Raw genomic sequence first — 10,180 nt, 5'->3', positions numbered from 1 at the left:
GTAATCAGGTTTTGAGTTTCTTCAGTTTGTCTCTCTCTACAAATGAAAATTTGTTAGAGGGAGACAAACTGAAGAAACTCAAACCTGAGCCTTCACCCCTCTGAATAATATTTTTCTTTCATTTAACTCCATGTAATACTTTATGAAGAAATTGCCTGACTTTTGTCAAGAGCGCCGTACTTCTCGGTGCCTGATATATATAGTATATAAATTTCACCTTCTTTCTTGACAATGTAAAATCATTGTAACCATCTTTAATTCGTAAAGTGTATGGTTGCAGAGATTTGTTATAACAAGTTGATACAGCTATTTTGAGTGTGGTATCTTATTGCAAAATCAAATTTTCAAAGATTTTCAATTGAATACTATAATTCCCTTTGCAATATCAACCAAGTAAACTCATATGCATTTCCCTCATATTTCCCGCATTTAGAACTACATCATCTATTTCCCAAATTGTAACTATATTTTAACCATCTTATCCTAAATTATGATGATGCGTGGCTGCTCTTTATAATATCAATCTAAAATTTGGTCCACTAAATGAATATTTGTCCCATTCAATTTCTTCATGAAAAACATTTTGCCTTTGCAAATATAACAGTTGATATTAAAGAAGATTGAATTAATCCTCCTTCTTTAAAATGTGTACTATTCTCTATATATCCTGCCATGAATATAACATGTCAAAATGAATCAACGGTATTTGAACAATAATCGAATATAACGTAATTACATAGAAAAAGAAATCTCTTCTACTGTCTCTGACATAACACACGCACACACACACACACACACACACACACACACACAAACAAAGTATTTGCTATGATTGCTATGTCTACGTGTTGTGATCCTTCAGGCTTCCCAATGGCAATATGTGAGTGAACATGAAAATCAAATCCTTCATTTCAGTGTTTGTGCAATGTGGAATAAATCATTTGAATAAAGCCATCATTTCACAATGTGTTTCATAATGTGAAGCGTAATTTTATAAACGTTACTAAATAATGCAATGGCAAGCTTCTTTCAAAGGAGTGAGTGGTTGAGAAGAGGATTCAACTTTCATTTTTTTTTTAGATACCTAGAAACCACTTTATAAAATGAAAAAGACCATGCAATTCTGGATGAATTGAAAGTTTATCAGATATCTCGGAACTTAAAGTATGGTACATGCATGCATGTACTGACTTGCAGTGATTATCTACGGACTTTTGAGGTAAGTGGGTCAAAGTAAACTTTTCAAAGTATCTCTTTCCCCTTATATTTATGCAATGCCTGCATGATTTTTCATTGAAACTTTGTGTATACTGTTCTTGCATTGCGCGCAGCAGAGATTTTCTGGGAATTTTTTTTTCACAAAAAAGTCAAAAGGTCAAAGGTTAAGAGAAAATACTGAATTTCACTTCTTCCTCCATATCTCGGATGTTGCTCAAGGTATCATCATGAAATTTAGATACTTAGATATGTGTGCATGTCCTGCCTGACCGTGATTCTCTTGGGAATTTCAGGGTCAAAGGGTCAAAGGTTAAGGGTCAGAGATCAGGTTCAAATACTAAAATTTGACTATTTAAAACTGAATTTACACTTTCTCTCCATACCTTGAAAATGAATCATTGCAAAAAAAAAAAAAAAACTTATAAAAGGGTGGAAAGTCAAGTAAGAATCCTCAAATCCCCCCAAAAGACCCGCTCTCTTAGACAATCATAGCTATCAATCCAAATGAACCTTTACTTCAAGGAAAGTGAACATTCAACATATTTGTGACAAACATGATATTTTAATATTTTGCCAATAATGTGAAACTTTCATCAGACATTATCTAGAAGTACAATAGATCTACTAGGAGAACCATGCATTATGTCAGATGTATACCAGTCGCCATGGCACTTCTAGTTTTTAATTGTAATTATTACAGCATGCAAAATAAATCACACAAATTCTGTCTCCTTAAATCTTGTCAGATACGATGACCATTAATGACAAAGTTCATTTGCTCATTATTATACACGGCAATGAATTAATATGGTCTGACCTGAAAAAGCAAGAGGCGAACATTATTTGAGATACAAAATGGGAACGATCACCTTTAGTATCAAAGCAAATATACACATGCAGATATATAGAAATATACAAATACAATGTCCAATAACAACAGGGTTTATGAAAAATGACTACTGGAACGCAGCATAGTTCATGCATATTATGTTCTTAAATTCCTTCTTTCATTACAATGACTGTTGCCTAAATTTTGCAAAACTCGAATAAAGTAAAGAATGCCTCTGAGGTATATTATGTGACGGAATCTCTAAGAGGAAAGAAACAACAGAAAAGCAAAAGATGACACAGCACTCAACCTGAACCGAGTCAGGGCATAATTACCATGACATATTTTATGTTACATGCACACTTGTTTCTACCGACACACAATTCAGTAAATTTGCGTGCTGAATTGGGAGTTATACATTGTTACATGTGCTCTATGGCTTTATGAAATCGGTCGGAATTGTAAAGATACCTTGATCTCTGTAGTGTGAATGATGAAAAGGGTGCACGTAACGAGACCGACACCCACGATTCATACAGCACACGAGTCATACAGCTCACAAATCATACAGCCCATGAGTTATACAGCTCACAAGTCATACAGCCCATGAGTTTGACACTAACCCAACAAGACCCACGAGACCGACACATTACGCGCCGTGTTGTTGGGCTGTTTTTACCTAATGTCGAACTCATGGGCTTTATTTGCCTTTTGTCGAACTCGTGGGCTGTTTTTACCTAATGTCGAACTCATAGGCTTTATTTGCCTATTGTCGAACTCGTGGGCTGTATGACTCGTGAGCTGTATGACTCATGGACCTGTTTTCAATGTCGAACTCGTGGGCTGTATGACTCGTGGGTATCGGTCTAGTGGGATGACCCTGATGAAAACAAGGATTCCGCATGCCATTAGCACTTTTGAGTTTATGTAAAACCATGACCATTATTCTCCCCTCCCTGGCGACAAAATGATGCGAATCTAACTACATGGAAAGGATCGCATTGACAATTACACGACAACTTACGGTTTTAATGCTCTTTGAGAGATAGACCAAGGTCTTATTAAATATTTCAATTAATTTGCAATGATTCTACAGCAGGTTGTAACAGCCGAACAATAGAACGAAAACCGAGGCTCGCTTATCTTTAAAAGATTTTCTTTTGTACCGTTCTGGCTAAAAAAAAGAAAAAAGAAAAAAAATCAATCAAATTGTATATCGCATTGTACAAAAGTGGTACATTAGCAGAACGAGTGAAACTTCCATCGACCAGTCGATCCACTCCATGTCATAATCCCGATGGATGTGAACTCTAACGGGTCTGGATCCGACCAATTAAAGAATGGTTCCACGTTGCCATAGCGACCGAGTGAAAAGTTTCCCGAGGCAAAGTTCAGCCAGAAACGATCGTACACTGGAGGCCCAGACAGCACGTTGTCGCTGGACATGGTCTTCTTCAACATGAGGACGTCTAGACGGTGAATCTTTGTAACTGTGTTTCCATTTCCACCAATAACTGTTCGAAAATAGATATTTTTGAAATGGATTTTAGTGAATACATTTTTTACTATCATCGATAAATGCAAACATTTCAGAAATGTATCAAAGGTCATACGTAGTTGGCAACAGTAAAGGGATGAAACATTTCGTATCATTATCTTTCATGTTATACACCATGGTGTTTCAGTAAACCTAGTGGGATTTTCTTCTATATCCTCTATAAAGATAAGTAAACTTATTGTCATCATTACAACGTGTTCACATTACAGCTATAGTACAAATTATACGATATTATCCGTATCATCCACATACTGACAAGAAAACGTACATTTCATGAATGTTAGGTATTGATAATAGAAAAAGGATTGCGTGCGAGAAGTGGTTTTTACATCAATTTGTAAGAGTGACAGAATATCTGAAAAAATTCAGTAAGAATGTAATAGGGTGGTGACAGATGGCACGATAATACCATTTTTCTCACAAGGCTAACGGGATTCGGGAGAATTATTAGCAAACATTAGCACTACTGAAAACAACTAAAATGTATCGTTGTGTGATTTTCTCATGTACTGATCAAATTAGGTGAAAATCTTTTGTCCCGGTCCTATGAAAAAAGGGGCAATTGTCTATCAAACTAAACAAACTTGAAACTCCAATAGACGGACATAATTTTGATTAGCTTTGGAAAAAAGAATGTTGCTCACCTGACAGTTTTTATACCTAAAGTGAAAGATTCATGCATCACATAAACGACAAATGAAAATACTGTCATCCTGTTATTGCAATAACATCTTTTTTATCTTTCCGATTTTGGATAATCGAGGGTTGATTTTTTTCCCCATCATTTTAACTCATTCGCTGTATACATGTATAGATAAAGTGGTACATACAAACATGTATTCATGCATATCAGGAAAATCGTTAAAAGTGTTAAGTAATCACTGACATTACCATAAGAACAACTGAATACCTGAATATAAGAACGACCCAAGTCTATTAGAAAAAAATTAAGGAAAAATAAAAATGAATACATAACTTCCTACTGCTTTTAGTGTTTTCATTAATTGGGATGTTATTTATACAAATCTAATATAAAAGAGTCATTTGAATAATTATCTGTATTTGCATGACACATCACTTCGTAAATGGTTTCCAAAGGCGATAGCCAAATTTGGACTTGGGTCGTTCCTATATTTAGGTATTCAATGACTAGACTAATCTAAGCATTTTGCTTTCGACAAAGAAGGCATATGTGTAATGAACATACTTTGTAAGTGTACGTGCATATAAAACAATGTGTTAACGAATGACATTATATTACTTGTAAAAGAACAATCACCAGAATATTGAAAGCATAATAAGGAGCTTTAGATTTTAGACGTGCGGACGTTCAAAGGGAAAAAACATGGTCTGAGCGTCAACTTGACGTGCGCTTCTGCGCACGCTCAGACCATGTTTTTTTCCCTTTGAACGTCCGCGCGTCTGATAAAAATCTAAAGCTCCCTATTGCTTTCGACAAGGAAGAGCCTCACCGATTTCATATGGGATATTCGTCGTGGAAGGCTCCATTGTGAAGGCGATGCGAGCTGCCTTATCCGTGCTGAGTTCAAAATCCAGTGACGTCATATCTGTTCTGACGTCCAGTCCATGAAGGTTGTAGACTTTTTGGTTACCGCTGTCTGGTGTGTGGATTACGTTGCAAGCTTTGCAAATTAAAACGAAAAACGTCTACTGAAATACATGACTGTACTGCAACATCGTTAAAATTCGTTTGATGTTTGGTAAAATGCTGCTGCTACTGTTGTTTTTGTGGTTGTTTTCGAAATCTTTGCACAGTGACTAATATTTCACTGAGTATCCAACAAAATACTAGAACTGAATGAACTTTACATGTTTAATTGTGCCTGATAAAAAGACCTTACTCATGTACTATAAATTCATATAAAAACACTTATTTTAACGTCATACCTTGGGTCCTGTGTACTGCATGAGTGTATATTGCAATGCCTGAGAGCAGACATGACGATGCGTGTTTGTTTTAGATGTCATAACTCATAAGATACACCCAAAACGAATCGCATACATACGTGATCGCAATTTAAAAAAAAAGAAGGTGTAATGATCTATTTCTTACAACAGTTTTTGCCGAAGAATTCTTCGCCACAGGAACACTTGTACCCTGTGTATGTCTCCGTACAGTTTCCTCCATTGTCACATGGTGAAGAAGCACAATCTGAAAAGGGGAACAAATCTCTATGTGAGATGATTACGTGCATCAAGAACAGAATCTTCTTCACACAAAAACAAAATTTGATGCCTCGCTGTCTTTATTACGGACTTGAAATTTAGTCTGTTTAAACTTTGAATGCGTATTAAGGACTGGGAAATAGATGAAGGATTACGCAATCACACTGCGAAGTGGGTTAAAACGGACGGTCTAAATTTGTATCATCATTTCTCTTTAAATAGAAAGATGTCCTGAGTTGTTATTTTTTTTTTCAAATATCTTTTGGTAAGAAAAGATGAGATTTAGTTGATGCAAGAAACACCCTTTTCAATTCAATTGGTGATCACTTATTTCTTTTGTAATGGAGGTCCTCTTTACCCCCAGGTCTCGGACAAAACAGGCCACAGTGGTCTATCAACACTCATCATTGTAAATGTTTTTGTTTTGTTTTGTTTTGTTTAGTTTTTTTTACTGATTCCATGATTGAGAACGATTAGTTGTTGAAGTTGTGTTCAAGGCACGTAGTTGAGTATTTTTTTTGAACTTCATTGATCTATGTGGAGGTGATTACAACGTAGTTTGGTTAAAGAGATGACAACAGCAAATGGCGATAAAAGTTTTTTTTTTTGGGGGGGGGGGGTGGGGTGGAGTGCAGACCGAAACAAAAAAAAAACATGAATATAAAGAAATGCAGACGAAACTCGGAATAAAGGTAAGGACAATGCCATCATCAATTTAAATCAATAGCTTTGAAACAATTTTTTTTTTTGCAGAAAGATGTATACAAGACTGAGTCCTTGTCAGAAGCAATGTTACTTCCATTCGGGCAAAACGGACCAGTTGGTCCAATTTGCCCTTTATGTGATAATCATTTTGGAGTTTTGCCATGAAAATTGAAATACTTTCCACTATAGTGTCACAGAATTTACATCCACACCCATCACCTACACGCTACATTTAGAGTATATCCAATACATTTGCATAAACGTCATTTTTATTTATAGTTTCATGACATTATTATACGTAGAATTCTTTATTTTGGCACTGTAGGTTATAGATAAAATGACCTATAAAGGTGTAATCGCTTCTATTAACGAGGAGAAAAAAACCGGAAAGGGGCGAGGGAGAGGAATATTACTTCACTGCTTTCGTGCTGAATTGAGCGTTTGCTTGTTTAACCAGGACTAATTAAAATCCCGTCAGCAATATACACTACAAAGTGAATTTCGAGTCCACAGATGAATACGCATTTCAAATTTAAAAACTCTTTAATGTTGTGCTGTACTTCTTTTTTTTTACAAGAAAACATAAACACATCACAACATGTAAAATGACCAGGCTTAACAATACAAAGGCATATTCTACATCTTATGAAGGAGTATGGGCATCATTCAACATCATATCAGTACCATTCAAAGTATATCCATCATAAACTGGATTTTAGTTCGAATTAGTCTATTCTTGCCACATTTTAACAATTTTGAACTCACAGCATACATCAGGGACTCTGCGCATTTCATGATTGCTCAGCCATTACAATTGATCATCAGTTACACCATTCCAAAGCGGAATAGTCAAGTACTCCGATAAAACACACAAACGCACACACACAACACGCACGCACACACATTTGTGTATTATGTTTGTGGGTTTAGATAATTATTATAGCATGCAATTACACGCTCCACAGCCCTTTATAACATCCATCATGCATCAACTAAATCGCACTTTGATTAGGTTGCCATGACAACACACGAAGCTAAATCGTTTGGGTAATTCCTAAATTGACACTGTCCGGTTTTTATACATTGTATTATTAGTAATGTGGTCATTGTTATCATTGAATATATGATCTGCATCATTACCATCAACAGAAGGTACCGGCTGTGCCTTTAATAGATTTCAAAATTCCATTTCATACTGATGGGAAATTTGGAAACTAACATCCTTTTACCAAAAAATAAAAAATAAAAATCGTGCATGATATTGAGGCATGTGAAATTCCGCGGACAATGTTGTGTGTGTTTCTGTGCGTGCATGTTTTTGGGTATGTATATGATAAGAACAAGAGTATGACAACATATGAAAAACATCACAAAACATTTGTTTTAGAAATCCATACACGAAGTTTTGTTGCTTATAGTATTACAGATAATGACGATCAACAAAATAATGAATTGCTCTAGCGAGATGTATCGGCTATTAGACAATCCAGTCATTGGTGTATACATACCGGGAGGTCTACAAGTAAATCTTGTTTTCCCTTTCAGCATGGAATGGCTTCCCGCTCGTCTTATTTCGTCTTCGGTCATCAGTTTGGGTACCATGGAAACCGTTTGTCCGTTGACCAATGTCACTGAGCTGCAAATCATTTCCATTGCTGAGCAGATTTCCTGGTTATTTTCATCCAGGTGGAGGGCCCTGGCCACTTCTTAACAAAAAGAAAAAGAAAAAGAAAAGAGCAAAGGGTAATGGACATATATTGTCATGATTAATTCAACGACAATTAAAATGTAGTTATGTGTATAATGGGACTACAAAATAGTTGTACTGGTGACTAAAGTACACGAGGAATAGCTATGACAAACAATATATGCCCAAAATAAAGCACACACACAATACAAATGACATAAAACATCAATCACAACGTTGTTTGCAAATTCCACTCTTTAATTATTCAATTTTCTATTTCGTGTATCTGTTAAGATATTGCTTAAGCTCTTAACCCTATAAAGTAATTCATCAGCACATTATTTACTACCACATTTCTTCCTCTGTAGGCCTACATGGTCTTACACTAAAGAAAATAGGGTAAATCAGTCAAATTTGTTTGTAAAATAATGCATAATATACACAATTTGCGATGGGAATTAATTTTTTCTTCCAATACTACAAAGCAACCATCCCATCAATATTAATGTTTTGTGACAAGATGTGAGATTGCAGAATTCCAAACCTTCCAACGTCAAGTCGACTTTTATCTGGATATTTACCAGCAAGTGAGCAAAATGTTCTCCTCAAATGTTATTAAAACTATATTATCGCCAGCGAAAACACGAGTTATTAGTCCACTTTAAAATTCTTACTGGAAATTATCAAAATTGCACTGCAAATACTAACATAAGATTTCCAATGCATTTTTTCATAATAATTTCACTTTTTGCCTGCCATGTGTTATCCCAATCTATTAAGAGTCCTTCTATCATCTTCCCATTATAATATTATTATCATGGACCCTGGGAGAGATTGGCTCTTCTCTTCCTTTCATAGCCTCCAACAACTTTCATTGTCTCCAGGTGAGCGCTGATGCATCGAACTATCAATTGCAATTTAATTAATCATTATATTGGGCCCAAAGGCGGCATCCATTCCGTTTTCCATGGGGACGAGGGGGGGGGGGGGGAGGAGGGGGGGGGGAGGAGGGGGGGGGGGACCCAGACCAAATAAGTGGCAATTTGCATTCACATGTGTGATGAGAAATACCACCACTCCTGTTAACAATGAAACACTTTCATCTCGATCAAACCGAACCATTTATCCGACTCCACAATAAGGACAATTTAAATAGAATATAACTACAAAAGAAAATGGGTTTTCGCATTCTGTTTTTTTTTCCTCTGATAATACCTCCATATATTTGATTATCAAAACAGGCATCTCGTGGTACCAATTAAAAAAGAAAAACTCTCACAGTGGTTGCCTTTAGATTTTGTTGATCTCCAAGGATCAGTTCCAGGCATACACCTATTTTCGTATCCCTCCTGTTATATTGAAATCATTGGACAGCATATAACTGCATACATGGAAATGAAATACAGTTAACTGCTGTATAATAATGATACAAACTGTCAAGGATATTTATACTTAATCTATATGTCATTATAAAAGACTTACACACTTCGATGACAAATATTAGGCCTATATCAAAATATAAAAGTTCTGCGTCGGTGTGTAATAAATAGATATCAAGAGTAAAAACAGTCGCATAAAAACACGGCAGGAGAAAGAAAAATGTTTTCTCCTGCAGTGTTTTTATACGACTGTTTTTACTCTTGATATATATATATATATATATATATATATGTATATACATATATAATATTCATATCTAATTTTATCTGCGTGCGTGTATGTGACATATCAATTGGGTAAGCAATTTGAGTCAAAACGGTGCTGCATTAGTTGTATAGCCACAAAATTATTAGTTTGATGATTAGTTATACGTACAAAATCATTTCTGTATATGAAGAAATTGATTGCAAAATAGGCTAAGCGCCATATCTAAACATTTCAAATCAATTGTAATTTTTACTTCAGCTCAACGAAAGTTGCAACAAAATACAAAAGCATAAATTACACAATTTATTGTTTTATCATTTTATAAGAAATACATCAGCATTCATTTACT

The 10,180-nt window shown here is 35.4% G+C and overlaps 1 protein-coding gene across 1 annotated transcript; it reads right to left on the bottom strand.

Moving 5' to 3' along the window:
• Positions 1–3,286: 3,286 nt before the first annotated feature.
• Positions 3,287–5,171, bottom strand: LOC139717520 (uncharacterized). Its single transcript, XM_071629024.1, has 2 exons — positions 5,078–5,171; positions 3,287–3,561 (listed from the first exon to the last, which is right to left on the bottom strand). Exons 1-2 carry the CDS (start codon positions 5,169–5,171, stop codon positions 3,287–3,289), a joined length of 369 nt encoding a protein of 122 aa, XP_071485125.1.
• Positions 5,172–10,180: the final 5,009 nt, after the last annotated feature.

This window comes from Diadema antillarum, unplaced genomic scaffold (genome assembly GCF_040938485.1).
Source record: "Diadema antillarum isolate AM-2024a unplaced genomic scaffold, OU_Dant_1.0 scf00000076, whole genome shotgun sequence".
Taxonomy (NCBI): Eukaryota; Metazoa; Echinodermata; class Echinoidea; order Diadematoida; family Diadematidae; genus Diadema; species Diadema antillarum.
This window is presented reverse-complemented; position numbering and strand designations above follow the sequence as displayed.

Excerpts from the sequence above, each read along its gene's own strand:
- LOC139717520 (XM_071629024.1), bottom strand. The coding sequence starts at position 5,171 with ATGACGTCACTGGATTTTGAACTCAGCACGGATAAGGCAGCTCGCATC. Across the intron at positions 3,562-5,077 it reads GAATATCCCATATGAAATCG|TTATTGGTGGAAATGGAAAC; the intron begins GTGAGGCTCTTC and ends ATTTTCGAACAG.